Raw genomic sequence first — 18048 nt, 5'->3', positions numbered from 1 at the left:
TTCAGAAACATCCCAGAAGGCTTTTCCCCCACCCCTTAATAGTTTCTGATCCTTCCCATATACTTTTAAAATAATGATCAGTGGTTGCACTAAATCCTTGACCCCAACTTTTACAGAAGTTGGACTTGGAATATCATCTGTAAGAAAAGACACACTGTTGGATTTGCAGATTTTTTGGCTGATGACACCAACAATCCTGTCTCAGCCAGTCCAGGTACAAAAGCCCCGTGTAGCCTCGTGCAACATGAGATTGGTGACAGCTGAGTGAGGTTTCAGGCCCCCCTGTTGTATGAAACGCTGGCCCTCGATGAGAAAAAGTTGTATTCTAGCGCCATCTTTCTGCAGGAGGAGCGCAGGGACACGCAATGTGGCAGGTAGCTGGAAACCGTGAGCACGTGTGCACAGTGAGTGAAAGTGCCGAAGTGAATCAAATGGGACATTTTCAAAATAAGAGAAATGAAAATATATTTGGAGAAATTCACCGAGGGGGAACAATCAAGTTCGTTTAGACCTTAGGGACGTCGTGGGGGGGGGGAGTTGTCCCAAAACACAATAAAACCTAATGTAATCCTGTGGCGCCATCTTGTGTTCGGGAAAAAGGACGCCAGCCTCCTTTGAGTGACTGAGGCCTCAACAGATTAACCCTATGGACAAGGTTCAGTCTCACACACTCCAGAAGATTAAGACGCTGGCCTGTGTGTGTGTGTGTGTGTGTGTGTGTGTGTGTGTGTGTGTGTGTGTGTGTGTGTGTGTGTGTGTGTGATTTAGCAGAAGAAGAAGAGATACTTTATTGATCCTTCAAGGGGGAAATTCTTTTTACACTAATTTTTATACATGCAGTTAGTAGTAGTAGTAGTTATTTTTATAGAAACCCTGTTTGAGAAAAACCAAACATTATTATTATTATTATTATTAACCTACTATCATCTTTATCTTTTAATTTTTAGTGGCAGTAGTAGAAGTGTTGTTGTAGAAACCATGGTGGAAACCTCTTTACAGTCTATGGTGGAAACCCAGCCTCTGAGCAACCGGCGCCTACATTTCCCACCATGCATCCCGCTGCATGGAACGTGTGCACCAATGATTAGTGCTCGACAGGGAACAGGCTGCAGCCGGTGGTCGTGACAGAGGAGAAGCAGAAGAACCCAAGGTTGTATGTGTTTATATGAACATTTATATTCCTGTTTGCTTATTGTTGAACATTCAGATCTCTGACCTCCGTATGTTCCTGCAGACTGTGGATCGGCTGTGTTGATGTCATGTGTTTGTGTAGCTAGTTGAAGCTAAGCTCGGTAGATTAGTCAGTTATTTTCTTATCTAACGAAGCCAGACATGCTCGCCCATGAGGCCACAGTTTAACGATTTAGTGAACACGCTCCTGTTGTGTGTGCGTGTGTGTGTGTGTGTGAACATGCGCTATAATGCTTCCATGTCTCCTGTTGGTTCAGCTCGTCCTCTCCAGCAGCTCCGGGTCGCAGCTCTCACTCGCTCCTGAAGAGTTTTCCTCTTGTGTAAGTCAACAACAGCAGGAAGTCACCTTGACCTGCAGTGTTAGTGTGCACTGTCTGAAGTGTGTGTGTGTGTGTGTGTGTCCTGACAGGTGTCCAACATGTCTGTGGACTGGGTCGGGTACGGGTACGCAGCGCTGATCGCATCAGGCGGAGTCATCGGTTACGTGAAAGCAGGTAGGCTGGGAACTAGTGTTTAGGATGTATTTGTCACGTGTAGGTTTGCCCGGGGTCAACAGTGCAATGGAAGGTGTTGGATGAGGAGAAACAGTTCAGCTCAGCAGTGAAGGAATTAAATTTAAATTAAAAAGTTCTTCAAACACTAGACAGACATCCTGATGTATGTCCTGAAACGGTATTTGCACAGTTTAAGCTGCTGAATCTTCAGTGAAACTCACCATGTTTGTCTCTCTTCATCAGTATTGAATGTACCCAGGGATTGTGTATTATTTGAACACCAGAACTCACACAAATCTAACTCGGTTCCAGTCACAATAACATTTATCCCCTGAGAAGACCTCAGTGTCCATGTTCATTAAATGTCTATACATATGCCTGGTGCGGGTGTTGACCTGAGGCCTGTTGTCTGTTCCAGGCAGCGTCCCCTCTTTGGCTGCAGGTGCTCTCTTCGGGAGCCTTGCAGGTTTTGGTGCCTACCAGATCTCCAATGACCCCAATAATGTTTGGGTGTCCCTTGGTTGGTACAATATTTTTTTCCTGTGTGTGTGTTGCATGTGGGCTAATAAGATTTACCTTTACTGTTTCTGTGTCGTCTGCATGCTTCCTGTATTTGTCAGCATTTACCAATATTTCACACCACATTCCAGCCACCTCAGGAGCTCTGACTGGCGTAATGGGGAAGAGGTTCTATGGATCCAGGAAGTTCATGCCAGCGGGCTTGATGGCTGCAGCAAGGTATCATTAATACGGTTATATGGATTTTGCATGCAGATCATACTGTGAAGTAGTAATGATCAATGCTGAGGACAGGGTGTGGTGTTTTGCTCTGTGGAAGCAATTCTGTATTTTCAATGTTCGGGTAATCTGCATAAAAGTTGTGTAACGGGTAGAAAATATATAACGTTTTTGCATTCTTAAAAATGAACCAAACACTGTGTCCCCCCGCCTACAGAAATCAGAAATTAAAATCATCTCACATCTGTATCAGCTAATATGAAGCCTAGTCAGCCAGAAGTATTTCTTTTATTGCAAAAGCCTAGGAAACCACCTCTGAAACTCATTGACAGCTGCAGGAGTGCAGGTGCTCTGAGAATTCACAGATACTTTTCCAAGAACACAACTCAACCACCAAAATGAGAGAACCAGGAGGCCATCACCCAGTTGATTTGAGCGACTGTGCATATAGCATGTGTATTAAATCACAGGCTTAGGGTTTGGTCGTGGGTCAAATGTTAGTGGCTCCTGATGGGTCCTGATGAGGAGATGGTAACGGGTCGGGTACGGAGCTTTGCAGGTGAGAGATGGCATAAATGGAGCAACGCAAGACTCTGGCACTTTGCTGTTAATCCCATATAGAAACTTGCTCAGAATGTGACATCTCCTTTAAAAACAACTAACATTTTCCCTTTTTTTGTGGTTGTACATATTCCATCACTCTGATATGACCTCTGTTATCTTCTTCCAGTCTAATGATGGTGGGGAAGCTTGGCATGGCATTGCTCCAGAAACCCCAGGAGTCCTGATGGAGTGTAGATTGTGACGTGTATCTCATCGTCTCCTTCAGGACCAATGTGTCTTTCGCTGTTTATCATGTTCATGTTTGAAATATAGTAATTTGTTTATATAAAAGAAATGTCTGTCGTGTCCTTTATTTTAAAAAAAAGTAAGAATGCTATGAACTTTCAAATATTTATTGTATAAAATGCTTACAAAATGGTCTGTTTATGCATTGCATAACACAAAGGTGTTTGAAGTCACTTCACAATATTTTAAATTGATGTTGGCCTTTTAGCCGTTACACTGAGAATCTATCGGCTACATTGGTGGATTAAAGCAGAGAGAATGCAGCATGTTGATAAAAGGCTGTTAACATTTTGTCCATGGGTAGTGAAACAATACTTGACAATTAAAAACTAGTTAAAAAAGCTATGCAACTTTTAAATCCTACTCAGAACATCCAACTGCTAACAGTAGAATTGGCTCACACTGAATCCTCCAAGGAAACAGAGGGATTGTCTTGCAGACAGTATCAGTCTTGGCTCATGGCAACCTTCATCTCCACAATATACAGACTGTGAGTATAAGTTAAGTTGATCTTGCATGATGGAAAATGTCTCATGATGGAAAAAAAGTATGTGGGATCTGTCATGCACACCTAGATGTGTTTTTTTTAGAGGAGCATAAAATTGTCATATTTTCTCCAGATTTGATCTTAAAAAAGGTCAAAACTCTGCTCATTTTCAGATTCACAGCCAAAGTTGTGTACCGTGGCACCACCGCCCAACAAGCAGAAATCGTTGCGTCTTTCTCCCCAGAACTACCGATTTCCGCCATACTTGGATGTCCAGTCCATTCTCCCGTGGACGGGCTGTACTGCAGGGGCTCTGGTCAGGAGATTCCCAGAGGTTTTCCCCAGAGCTGAGTAGGTGCTCCCCTTCACCTGTGGCCCGTCCGTCCTCTTCTTCCAGCCCTCGTAATCTGTAAGGAACATGCCACTTAATCAGTTTATACAACCTCTACTGCACGTACATTTTTATTAAGAGCGTCTCTATATTTAATGCAGTAGAAAAGAATAAAGGACAATTTTTGGGAATGGGAATTTGGCTTGTAGTGTATTTATTAAACCATTAGTTTATATCATATGTATATTATTTCTGTGGCAACAAGAAAATGACAATACCTTCATTGGTTTCACTCAAAAATGAGTTGGATGTGGGCTTGGGCTTTGCAGCTATAGCTTTGTCTTTTTTATTATCAGGAGAAGAAGAGACTGAAAGAGTGAAGAAAGAGCCGCAGGTTGTACCAGTGAGAGAAAAAAATAAGTGAGGAAGGGGAAACTGAATGCAGGAAACAAGGCATAATGGCCAAGCGCGGGCCGATAATGCAGCAAGTAAAAATGAGGAACGTAAGGGGGAAAAAGTCATGGATTGATCAAGAATGATCATGCTGGTTTGACATAGATGAAATGCGTCCTTACTTGTGTGCTGCCCAGCCAAAGGAGCAAGTTGGATTCTCTGCCCCACTGAGCCCACCTCTTTCTTTTGGAATGAAGGGATGTAACCGCTTGAGAGGTTGTACTTGGTGCTAACAAAGTTCCCTGTACAAGAGAAGAGAGACATAGTTAGTTTTTTTGTGTGTATTTTGTTGTTAAACCTATCAGGTACCCACCCAGCATGGACTTTAGGCTAACTTCCTTTGGGGCTATTGGCTACAGTCTTGCAATGAATTGGCCTGATAGGCAAATATTTTGGGGCTTCCGGTGTAGATATGAGGGCCAAGTCTCCGCCCTCCATTCACGTACACCATTAGCAGTGCATTCGACTGTGGACAGTGATTCTTTTTGTGGGTGTTTTAGTTCCAGATGACATTTTGGCCATCTCTGTTAGCAGCTGTCTGCATATGAATGCAGACAAATTAAAAAGCATATAGCACATAAGCACAGACTGTTTACCTTTGGGCAACCAAAGCCTGCTCAGTTGGATTGGTCAAACTAGAAATGGCACCAAAATCTTGTCCCTCACCTACAGATTCTGCATATTCACATGCAGACTATGTAGAGATAATATAACAAGTTAACAAGTTAACAATAACTACATTGAAGCTACAAAAATAAACATTCAAATTAAGAAAGCTAACATCTAGTAAATGCTCTTGTAAACTGTGTGTGAAGTATTGCTGCATATGCAAAAAGAAAAAAAACAAAAAAGACCAAAACAGATGAATAAGGTCGAGTGATTGAAGTCATTCAACTTCTGGAGTGACACCATCGATCTGCTTCACCAGCACTCACAGATGTTTATCAGTATAATTAGTCGAGAGCCCCATTGTTCCCACATGAGGCTGTTGTGGTTGTAGTGCAATTTACCATCTATTTAGCAACAGGAGTTCTTAGTTCCCAGGTTAAATTGTGTATTTATACCCTCGTCTCCTGCAGAGCTTTTAGCTGCTGGCTCTCTTTCTCATGTTAAGTCACTGGCTGAATACCTGAGGCTTGCTTATATCAGAGGCCATGCTGATTGTTAGTTTATCTAATTTTAATCTCGCTCCATTGAGCTCAACAGCGATGTTCCAGAAGTAAAACAAACATTCATTTTCTGTAGAGTATAGAATGTGATTATAAGCTGCAATATTTTAACCATCCAGCATAGATTTACAAGATTATGAAACAATGTTATATGCTCCTGTAGAAGCCACAACTCCGTATGGTATCAACTGTGTTGTGAGAAGTACTCCACTACCCATAATCCTCAGGTGTAACAGTGACATCTCTGATAGGTGGAGCTCACCGTAACTATATAAATGTTTACCACATCAGGTGGTTCAGCGTTACATTACGTTAAGCACAGGGAAACCATGATTTCCCTTTCTAACATGGTACAGTCTTTTTTAGAGATGAGAAAAAGATGGAAAGGGATCATTAGCATGGTTTATTTGTGCCTGAATACCCTTCACCCTCTCCTTCCAAACATGAAGGAGAACCTGTGGTAGCCTTCAGTTGTCATAAAAACTCAAAAGGTGTTTGTCTAGTTTGGTCTACTGTAAAAAAACATGGTGGCCTCCCTAGAGAGGACCTGCTCCCGATGTAATTAAAAAGCATCAAGAGGATTATTTTATATTCAATTTCTGCCAATAGATCCCTTTCACTAATCTTACACACTGGACCTTTTAAAACTCTTTTCAGAAGGATTTTCTGGAACGTCAATGGAAAAGATTAATTGGAAATGTACTTCTGTAACCAGAACCATTCTAAATGTGGCCACTGTGGCGCTCTACTCTAACTAGAGCTACACAGTTTGTACACTAAAGAGCTTTAGCGTGGCTAGCACCTTACAATCAACAGATATCTAACTTTATACGATTGCTTACAACGAGAAAATACAGCAAATAGTTCTCATGAAGTCATTTGCTTCAAGTACCTTTGGACAAATCAATTTTCTCCAGTATTCTTTCTTTAACAACCGTTTTCTCTTGTGGGCTATCCACAGACTTAGAGGAACTGTCTTCTGTTCTCACAGCGAAAAAAGGAGAGTTGGAGGGGAAGACATGCAATCAGAGAAAAAGAAGAAAATGAGATGAGAAAACAGAAATATCATGAACATGCTGGTGTGTGTGTTTAAATGCTGGGGAGGTGGGTCAAATGAGCAGGGGGTGCGAGGGCCGTTTAAACACTTGATCTTATACGGACAGTCTTAATCTCATGAATAAGCAATGGGGAAGGAGAGACGAAGCCAAAGAAAGAGACGGAGGAGAGGGAAGGAGGGAGCACAGCGGGGAGTCATATTGTGTGTCTGTCTGTCTACATGACAAATGATTTTTAGAGGGCTCCCATCTCTAAATTCGCAGACACTTAGGCTCACCCCTGACACGGCTTTGTCCGTGGCCCCGTAACTACTGATCAGGAGACATTAGCGGCGTCATTAGCATTTACGGCTTTAGTGTCACAGAGGATAGTCTCATATCGTGTAGCAGTGGATGACAGTGACAGTTGCCAGGTTTCCACTGCATGACGAAATGAGACGAGTCACAGCGTCATTTGTTTATGTTGCAGAAGACTTAACTTGATGTCATTAATGTAATATAGGAAACTTCAGAAACATTAATTTCTGTTATTATCACAAATTTGTTTATAGAAATATCCTGGAACACAGGTCATTATCTTCCTCTCTATATTATATGAGCTCTATAAGCTACTGAAGGGGTTTTAATTGATGTGATTCTTTTTAAATCAACGCTTCCTACTTCTACAAACTCTATCCACTTACCTGCATTGGTTCTGGTGACAGATAATCCTCCTCCAATGGGAGCCAGTGGTTTGCTCACAGTGTTAGAGGAGTTCTCCCACAGATCCCGAAGCGTCATGGCGCTCATCTCCCTGTCGCCCGCGGAAGTCGTCTGATTTTTGCCGATCAAACCTTAAAGCAGTTTAGAGGGCAACTTCAGTGAAAGAAAAATCTGAGTCCCAATGGAAACAGTACTTTTTTAATGCCTGTAATCCAAATACCAGAATTTTTTTTCTTTTACAAATGTATAGAATAATAATCTATATTGTATTTATGTATTATTATTGCATATAATATTTCTATTTTGATCTTATTGATTAATTAAATTGTTTATTCTTAATAGGTTTCCTATCTTATGGTGTACATGTCTTTTCTTATGACAAAGAAACCCAAAGAAAGTTACACAGTTGTTTGTATTACACCAAGTTATGTTGACCTCATTGCTGGGATTAGGCTGACTGACTGGCTGTTAACCGTGCTGTTTTACCAGGCAAGTAGCGTGACTGGCTGAGGTAGTGCTGCCGTGCAGCTGATCCTGGAAGACTGTAGTCCACCTGGCCAACCTTCACATTGTTGGGCAGCTTAGTAACTGTGCTGAAGGAATACAGAGGTTTCTGCTCCTTGGGCCTGAAAACAGAAACCAGACAGAATGTAATGCGTCACATTAAGAGCACTTTCAGTTGTTTGGTCCGGATCCTCTGACTTTTCAATGCTTAAATTTGTCAAATTGCCAATCCAGTTCTATGCAGACATTGCAGCACTTACTGTGAGTGGTGCTCCTTAGCGCTCCTCTCCTCTTCTGCGTTTCCCAGGCTCGGTTTCTTGGAATTGGAGGCTGTGTTTTCTAACTGGTCGGATTCCTCCCAGCTGTCCAAGGTCTTGGCCACCGTCTGTCCCCAGCGGCGACGACTGCTCTTCAGCGCACCCACCACACCACCCCCAGCACTGTTCTCACTGCCCAGCGATGCTTTCTGCAGAAGGGAGAGATAGTATCCACACAAACTGTCATGTTTGGACCAGATGCCCTGCAGACTGTTCTGTAACTACAGAACCCTGAGTTCTTTCATTTCAGAACAGAATGCTGCAAATAACATTCGTAACATCACAAAAATCACATCAATTAAAACCCCTTCAGTAGTTTATGGAGCTCCCATAATATAATCACACAGAAACACTCACTGGATGACTAACACCTCCTGGTTTACTCTCGGGTTGAGGCAGAGGGATCTGCTGAAGAGGTTGATGATGATGATGATGATGATGATGATGATGATGCTGATGCTGCTGCTGCTGTTGCTGCTGCTGTTGCTGATGATGATGATGATGATGATGATGATTTTTAAATGAAGATGTGGAGCCTTTGGACTCGGAGGAAGACTGCTGGTGATCAGTCTTGATCTCGGAGGGCTGCTTCTGGGCTGGTGGCCTGGCTTGGACTTTTTTGACCTCCTGGCTTTGAGGACGAGGCCCCAACACTTGGCCTACCTGGAAGTACGGGTAACGCAGGGCCTAGCAGAGAAAGATAGAAATACTTTGCTGTTCTGTTCAATAGCAAATAAACCCTTCAACTACTGGGACTTATTTAAAACCTGAACAAATAAACAACATATATAAAACCCATAGAGCAACCTGCATGCTCAGGCCTGCAGGGAGGTTTAATGCAGGCGCTTCCCAGTTGGGTCCAGTGGTTTCACTGGAAGTTTTACTTGGGCGGCCACTAAAGGTAGATAATTAATCCCATCAACACCTTATTTCACTCTTTTCAAACATACAGACTTTTGACCACATAACTGTCTTGGTTGCATGAGTGGCAATAATCCACTGTGGAAAATTGGTAAATATAGAGTCTTTACATGACTCTTGAGTATTGTGTAATTAGTCTCAAAATTCATAACAACCAGTCATGTGCATGTGATACGAATGCACAGAACCAGATCTGCGAGGGGAAAATAATCTTTATCGGGGTTTTTGATGAGATTACACCAGGGATCTTTGTAAGCAGAAACTGGAAAAGTGTTGTCACTCCCACTGGAAAGGTGTTTCCTATGAGTAATTCAGTTGTCTCCCTGGACTGTAAATCATTTTTAACAATGTCATCAAATGATGTGCATGTGACATGGAGCACACACGCTGGGGCTCAACATTTTGCAGTAGCACAGAATGTGGCTCCAGACCTACATGAAATGACTGAAGTTATGATGCTGATGTTAGAACTAATGATAATCTTCAGTGAATGGAATTCTTCACTTCACTGGAAAAGAAATTCCAAAGCATTCTTCATAATGCACAAGTTAAATAATAAATGATATTACAATGCTACACGTTATTTTTATTAGCTTGACATTCACAGTTACATGTTAAAGTGCCTAAAATATTGAATACCTTTTCTCCCAATAAATGGCACCTACACCGGACAAATGAAACCATGACTCTTGTGTCAGGACTGTGAGGCTCAGTCTTGCCTACCTGCACGGCAGTGGGTCTTTTTTTGGGGTCCCACTGCAGCAAGTCCCTCATCAGGGCGATGGCCTCATTGCTGGCATTCGGTATCAGGGTCTTTAGGTGGGTGGGCACACACTGGGGGAAGCGGAAGTTCATCGCAGAAGCTAGTTGGTAGCCCTCTGACCAATCCATCTATTGGAGAAAAATGGATGGTTACACATGACAAGATTCATTAGTAAGACTTAAATAGAGATTTTGTTTCACTAGTATTAATATTTGTGTGCATCAGCATGAGGTTTAATGTTTAATATTTCTAAGAATACATCCCAACAGTCACCTTATGAAGCCACCTTTAAATTCTCTAGATCCAAACTTTTATTTGGAGCTACACCAAATTACACAAACTCATAGATATATTTAAAGATATCCACCATCTTGTCCTATGCTCTAAAATGATAACTCCCCGAAACTTGCCTGATTTATTTTCATCAAGATCCATGAATAACATTAGAAATCAATGAAAATGTGGAAAAATGCCCCTGATCTGGATCCAGACCAAAATATACTAAGGTCTCTCCTGACCCATACCGCATTTTTCCACCAGGTTTTTGCATTCTCACTTCTCTCCATTCAGCTTCCTCTCACCTTTTTGACGGTGCCCAGGACTTGGCAGATCTTAAAGATTTCATCCACTTCACTGTTCCCGGGGAAAAGAGGTCTGAGTGTGTAGAGTTCTGCCATGATGCAGCCCACAGCCCACAGGTCAATAGGAGAGCTGTAGGTAGATGACCTGAGCAGGACCTCTGGAGCACGATACCTTCACAGAGAAAATACAAAACTTAATAGTGCTGAAATAAACAAACCATAAACAAATATTTAGGATGCAAATATAAGACCCTGTATATTTGAGTCTAAGTGTCCATCCCAAGCACACAGCGTGTGAATGCACTCAAATGTGTCCTTCATTCAGATGACGTTCTGAGGTGCTTTGAACGCAAATGCACCCTGGACCACATATGAACGGCCCCCTACTCAGCTGACGTCCTCTGACCCGCTACAGTTTCACAATGAGTCCAACTTATTCCTACGTTAATTGCTCTAACAAACTGTTCTGAATGTATGAACTTTTTTTTTTCCCTGATGGCTACTGATGTCTGGAAACTCCTCTCACCATCTGGTTGATACGTAGTCTGTGTAGGGAGGTTTGGAGCGGATCTCTCTGGCCAGTCCAAAATCTGCTATTTTGACCAGTTCTGGACCCATGCACAGCAGATTCTCCGGCTTCATGTCTCGATGGAAGAAGCCTGAACAACAGTTAACAACATGATTTTAGCCAACTGAAATTAATTACACATATACTCTGTAGAAGCATTTTATACTACACAACAGATTTTTGTACTTCAGTTTTTTGTATTTACAGTAACCAGGGCCAGATTGTTTCTCCTTAACCTTGACCCAGTGATTTTAGTTGTCAAACCTTAAATTTACAATACTTAAGATGTCATTGCATATGAATGTGAATCGTACATATGGCTGCAACATCATTTCTACCATCATTCTTAAAATTAAAAATGAAATGTCTCTCGATTGATCAAGTTGGCTAAACCTCGAGAAGTTACAATGTTTGATGTCACAAACAAATAAGTTTTGGCCCAGGTTCATACAGAATATATCCAAAGTCATGCATTAACCTACATTACCGCTTAGACACAATAAAACAATATGCAATATTATTAGGAGTCTGTCTGAGGATTCCTACACAGTATTAGGGACATATTGAAATAAATAAAATACATTTCAGAGATATTATGCATATATTATACATACATTGACTTTATTCTGGTAATGATTTTTTTTGCGCCCCTTTAATTGTCCCTAATACTCGTCGTAGAGGGTCACATTGACTTCTAACAATAACAAAACACAGCATCCCAACTACAAGTCAAGCTAAGAGTGAGAGAGTAAAGCCTCTTACCATGCTTATGCACAAATACCAGCCCAGAGAGCACTTGAAACATGATGTTCCTAATTTCATTCTCTGAGAACATCTTATTCTCTCTAGTTGCAGACCAAAGAAATAGAAGAGGAGAGGAAAGACAGATACATGAAAGAAAAGAAGTTAAAAAGGGAGGAAAAGCGCATGCATTTAAACCGGATGTGTGGAATCATGGGTTATGTGTGACACTTGCCAGATTTTCAAAACTTACTACCCAACAAATGAGTTTTCCACACATCCGTTAGTTAGAGAAATGAAGATCAGAGAGTCAGGATGAATGAGGCAGTTATGGAGGGTTCACAAACTCCAAGATTCTGATCAGCTAATCGCCAATTTGATGAGGCAGGCTGAAATATTCATAATTTATAGGGTCCTTGTTACTTTGACACTGTAGAACTCTTCATTGAATCTTGCAGTATATGCAGCCACTCCCATGCACATGCGAGGCAAGAGGAGAACACATACACCTACCATGTTTGTGAATAAATGACAGGCCTTGTAATATCTGAAAGCTTATGTTTCTTATCACTGACTCTGGGAACAATCTTTTTCTGGAAACATAAAATGGATATTATTCCAATTAACCCTCTAATGTAAGCACCATTGAATAAACATCACTCTGTTTGTTGTTGAAGAACTGGTCAAATGTGCTGAAAAACAAATCACAAAAAACACTTCATCTATCTAGCTGTAAAACCAGAACATACACAAACACACTTGGGTACATCCAAACATTAGAGCCCCTTGGTGGATAGAAATCAGCTCTTTGCCTATTTGAAAACGTGTATTTTACACAAAAAACATTGCACAGAAGAAGCACATTACATTTTACATTAAATCATATTTTTTTTACCTCAATTACATTTCTTTGTCATAAGGGTTTGATAATGTCATCTTGTAAAAACATATATACAGTATATATTTTTATATCTAGGTATAGATATAAATAAATATCAGCAATATATCAATATTGAATTTTTTCTTCCCCAAATAAATCAGCATTGAACCTCCAAAATAGATCTTGCCAATTTATATATTGTTCTACTTATAGATATACTGTAGGTGTGTGTATATATCGGTACATACTGTATGTCAATATCGTATAAATCACCATCAGCCCCCCACAATATAATAATTAATAAATTATATAATAATCGGACAGGCTGTTCCAAGTATATGAACATAAAGGGAGATGTCTTGCTTCTTACCTGTCCTTCATAAGCTGGTAGAGGTTTTCCTTCATGTACTCAAAGACAAAGTAGAGGTGATCGTTCTCTCTGATGACCTCCTTCAGTTTCACTACATTTGCATGGTTCAGCTTCTTCAGTGACTGCCATGACACACCATTGGAGAAGGAGAAGGAAAATATAAAGGATACATTTCACAGATTTGCTCTGCAACAGAGTTTTCGGCTAAATCGGAAATTAGCTGAGAGTCAGAACACTGTCTCGTGGTTCTGAGTTAAAAATATAACGTGCAACATGAATTAAATCTCATTGTTCACAAAATAGGCTTTTTAGACAAATGAATACACTTGAATGGATAAAATGAATGAACTGGCTCACTTGATTACATTGCCACTGTAATCATTATCAGTATCAACTAAATGAACATCCCCGTCATTCAAACATTACATCGTCGGACAGCAAGCTATCCAACGAGCAACTTCGTTTTCTTCTAATATTCTTTACAGCTTTCTAAACATTCCTGCGTTTGTTCTGAAAGTCTGAACTATCTTAACAAAAAAAATTATCCACACTGCAAACAATATATACCATGATGGTTAATTTGATCCTGAACAAAACCTCTATTGGTTGGACTAAATTTAGATTTATTCTGGAAAAAGCAAGGCAGGTGTGAAAGCCCCTTCAGTATCACTGCCCTTACCTTCACTTCTCTTAGGTTCATGCATTCCTCCCATGAATAAAACTTCCTCTTCATCCTATGAAAGACAAAACATAGATTGATGTATGTGTATATAAATATCAACATACATACACATGCATATGTGAGGAGTAAGAGATGATGTCAGAATTGCAGGCCGCATAAATTAATAACATATGGTAGTGTTACTGTCTTTGCAAAATTCTTTTGTATGGCTGCATTAATAATTCAGCTCTTTTGACACGTCTCTGACTTCAGCTCATTTCACGGGCAAACCTCTCACACCTCTGTATTTCAACATGAAATGAATTGATGTTTTTAGCCTAAGGGGCTTCACCGATTCATTTTTGACCCATTGACTCAAAGCACACAACCACTGGAATGTGGAGCATCTTTTATGATAGCTCCCATCCCTCTGGAATTATGTAAGAGGTGCAGAACTTACAGATATCTTTTTTCTACTCTCTGAGCACCTTCCTTCTACAATGTCAGCAACCTGACACACCCCCTTCTACTTTCACTCCCTTTCACCGTCACCACAAGTATTGTCTTGCATGGTAACCGAACGATCGACGTGTGGACACATCTCCCAGGTTTCTCATCTATTATTGAACCCTGGTGCCACGCTGCTGACACAAAGCCATGAAAGCCGTTTTGTTTGCCTTGGTGATGGCAGGAAACCATAAGCTTGCTTCTTGATTTAATTTTGTCCTCTTTGTGAAGCACTTTGCAACGGCAGATCATTTCTTTTAAAGACTCATTTTTGCTCCTGAGTGAAAGTTGTGGTTTCAAACTTTTCTTTCTGAGCACAGAATGACAAACCCTTAATAAACAGTAAAACAATTATGATGTAGATCAATTATGTGTTAAATCTCCTCTCTGATCGATATATTGATATATTAATTGGTTATATACTGAACATTTGTTACATTGTTATTGAAGAAAACTATATCCTGATGATTAGTGATATTGTTTTATCGCCCAGCCCTATTTTACCATATAAAAATAACCACCCCCACTTAAGCTATTTAGCTACTTTAGCCTGACCAATAATATTTTATCAACATATTGTCAGACTCTAACAAGGACAGACAACATTTATATCGAGTAAGAATTGAAATGGTCATCATCCTCACCTCTTGATAGCCACCAGTTCTCCTGACTCGTTGCTTCTCCCCATCAGCACACTGCCATAGGTGCCATCACCCAGCTGCCTCAGGGTGGTGTAGCGATTCATCATCTCTACAACAAATTTGTTTCAACAGCTTTTTAACTTTCCCATAATGCATGAATCAAGTTATGGAAACACACCACTGGCCCATTCATCAAGTCTTTTTTGTTCTATGAATTCAGCTGTAGAAATCCACCAGCCTCTTCTCAAGAGGTGCGACTTCTGTTTTGAGTGGTTCACATCCCAGGAACAGTGCTCACCTTTTCTTCACGTTCACAACTCATCTTCCAGAAACTGATCCATGGTTGGAAAATCCTGGTGTGGCTCAGTCAACACTGTGCCTTTGCAAGTCTTTGGTGGAAAAGGAAGAAACAGATATCGTCAGGAACAAACACAATACTTTTCATTAAAGAAAAAAAGGTTGTTTTACACCAGAAAATCCATCCCAAACTCTTTTTTAGTGCTCTGAGGACAAATTCAAAGCTAGGAGCATTTCTTGTTGTTTTGCTTTGTGAGGAGAAGCAGGTGTGTGTCATACTAGTATGAGGCACCAACATGACGACCCAAAGGAGATGACATAGGCAGCCCTGGGCAGATTAGGCCAACAGGGATGCAAATAGGATGTTACATCACTGTCACTACTTACCGGCATGCACTACCTTCCCCAAGCACTCTGCCCGGCAAGAGGATTTGACTGTTAGCTTGATTAATCGGCCAAATAAATCTTCCTCAGGACTTTTAAAAACATTCTATGGAAGCAAAAAACAAGCAAATGAGCCGACCGATATCCTCAAAGCAACAAGTTGCAAAAACTTAAATGGTAATGACAAAGCTGCACTGCTGCCCAATGTTCTGTTTAACTCTGCACCATGCTAGCCCGAAAATCCTGTTGCAGGGAAGATTGAAAAGTGATGAGTTGTCCAACACATGTTAGTTTCTGAAACAGAAGGCCCACAAAAAGAATGTCATAATATCCTAGCTAACCCTAACCCTGATGCTACTCAATGCTCATAGCTCATGCAAAATGTGTGTGTCACAATTTATAATATATATATATATATGCATTTAAAGAGTCCTCTGGGTATCAAAGGACATTGTCTGACGACCAGAGGCAACAATTGAGAGGCCGGGACCAATAAATTGATAGAAAACTTTTCCCTTATCTATAAATCCACTTTGAGTTTCTATGGAGAATAGCAGTTAAAAGGTGGAGCAGCGTATATCCACTGAGGAGATGTAGGAGAAAAGTGGGTATTTGTGAAAAATAAAAGGTCAATGGATTAAAAGATTAAATTAATTGGTTTCAAATAATAATGCATCATATGTCAAAAATAAGTATAATGATTTTGAAGATTAGGGTGTAGGGATTAGAGTTCCATCTGTTAGCTGTTTTCATGTAATTTAAGTAAGTGCAACCACTCGGCTGTGTTTTGGTTAAAGAAATCTAATTGCAGGTGGATCAGGGGCAGCGAAACAAAATAAGATCAATGTTCATTTCGTTTCAAAGAAGGAAGAGGCCAAGAGCTCCCATTAAAAGAGAATGTCCAAACTGAATGTAGCTCTTTGACTCTTGATGATGAACAAATCAGTTCAACAAACATGATGTGAATGTTTGAAATTCTTCAAATAAGAAATAATTTCTCAAAACAACACAATGCCCTGCTTGAAGTCTCACTGAGACAATGAGCGAGAAGACAGAAGTAGAGAGGCCGGCACGCTGCTGCTCAGCACTTAGCTTTCACATATGGCAATCTGTTGTGGAGGGATTTAAAGGGAATTAAGATGTATCCAGGCCACATGACATTAAGAAGCTACTCAAGGTCAATCATATTGAGAACAAGCGTAGACACTAACCTGTCACCAGGAAACTGTTCACTGTGATCTGAAACGCGATTATTCAAGCCCATCCGAAATGAGAAATTTCAGTTTCAAACATGTTACTTTTCTTAATAGAACTTTTATATATTTGGTTGTATTTAAGTATTTTTTTTAATAGTAATTAATAACAGCGTTTATGGTTAATATGTCCTCAATTTTGTCTGCTCCTCCCCCACAATTCACTGGCATCGCCCTTGAGGTATTAACATGTTTTCACTCACAAGTAACAAAACATATCGACGTCATCAATTAATTCATTATTACTCAATAAAGTTGTATATATTTAGTTGTATTTCCATTATCTATTTATTCAAACTCGTTAATAATAATGTTTATGGTAAACTGTAAAATCTCAAGCCTCAATTTTATATCTTACTCATAATGGTTTAATAACGGCATCTAAGGAATCATTGACAAATTATTTTATTAATAGTATTGGCCATTATATCTGAAATTAGTTTACTCCCTAATATCGATATGGATACCGGCCCCCAAAACATCCATATCTTTCAGACTCTCAGTGATTAGACCACTCGATAAAATAAATGTAGACTTTGCTTGTGGCAGAGTTAATCATAAAACTATAACTTTGTAGTTACGGATATTGTTTATATTGGATACAAAGCAATGTAAAGAAAACGTATTGACGGTTTAGTTCCTCTAGGCAACCAACAACAACAAGTATCCTCTCACAGGTTGTTTCCCTCCAGTCAGAACTGTTGTCCCATGGGTATTAGGGTTGGGGGCTAAGGGTGTTAGTGGAGGTTCAGGTACCTGGAAACATGTCGTCCAGGGGAACACAGCTTGACACACCACCTTCTCCTTCTCAGTTTTAAACTCACCATTTCAGGGTGCAGTTCCTCGGCTGATGCCTGCGTCCTCTGAAAGCACCGAGTGTCTTCAGGTCAAATACACACTGTTTAATCCCCACTCGCTGCGTGCGTGAGCGTGTGTGTGCGTGTGTCCGCTCCCTATGGAAACGTACACACAAACACGGGACGCTTCTTTAAGCTGCTAGGAGACCAACCGCGCGTGCGTGCGTACGGAGGCAAGGCTTTCTGGGACTTGTTGTCTTTGAGGGGTCGGTGATCGGTGGACTAAACTACGGAACTATAAAACTATAAATATAGTATATTTGTTAACCCTGTGACTCCGAAAATACTACCGATCAAATTGAGAAAACACAAACTCTGTCTATTAACCTTACGA

General features: G+C 40.5%; 2 protein-coding genes across 6 annotated transcripts; one reads left to right on the top strand and one right to left on the bottom strand.

Moving 5' to 3' along the window:
- Positions 1-1002: 1002 nt before the first annotated feature.
- On the top strand, positions 1003-3321 carry tmem14ca (transmembrane protein 14Ca). Its single transcript, XM_069512767.1, has 6 exons — positions 1003-1150; positions 1449-1511; positions 1601-1685; positions 2104-2205; positions 2336-2423; positions 3154-3321. The coding sequence occupies exons 3-6, from the start codon at positions 1610-1612 to the stop codon at positions 3209-3211; spliced, it is 324 nt and encodes a 107-aa protein (XP_069368868.1). The 5' UTR covers positions 1003-1150; positions 1449-1511; positions 1601-1609; the 3' UTR covers positions 3212-3321.
- Positions 3322-3363: 42 nt separating this feature from the next.
- mak (male germ cell-associated kinase) lies at positions 3364-17836 on the bottom strand. Of its 5 annotated transcripts, none has more exons than XM_069512765.1 (17): positions 17682-17836; positions 15222-15312; positions 14927-15032; positions 13794-13848; positions 13115-13236; positions 12378-12457; positions 11082-11214; positions 10556-10727; positions 9935-10102; positions 8648-8977; positions 8234-8439; positions 7956-8095; positions 7451-7600; positions 6605-6691; positions 4666-4785; positions 4369-4458; positions 3364-4166 (listed from the first exon to the last, which is right to left on the bottom strand). In XM_069512765.1, the coding sequence occupies exons 3-17, from the start codon at positions 15028-15030 to the stop codon at positions 4006-4008; spliced, it is 2118 nt and encodes a 705-aa protein (XP_069368866.1). In that variant the 5' UTR covers positions 15031-15032; positions 15222-15312; positions 17682-17836; the 3' UTR covers positions 3364-4005. The 5 variants fall into 5 exon arrangements, with proteins under 5 accessions (XP_069368866.1, XP_069368863.1, XP_069368864.1 ...); XM_069512762.1 differs by lacking the exon at positions 12378-12457 and adding an exon at positions 11886-11968; XM_069512763.1 differs by lacking the exon at positions 12378-12457 and adding an exon at positions 11886-11968 and having other exon boundaries at positions 17614-17723.
- Positions 17837-18048: the final 212 nt, after the last annotated feature.

Source organism: Paralichthys olivaceus, chromosome 17, assembly GCF_024713975.1.
Source record: "Paralichthys olivaceus isolate ysfri-2021 chromosome 17, ASM2471397v2, whole genome shotgun sequence".
Classification (NCBI taxonomy): domain Eukaryota; kingdom Metazoa; phylum Chordata; class Actinopteri; order Pleuronectiformes; family Paralichthyidae; genus Paralichthys; species Paralichthys olivaceus.
This window is presented reverse-complemented; position numbering and strand designations above follow the sequence as displayed.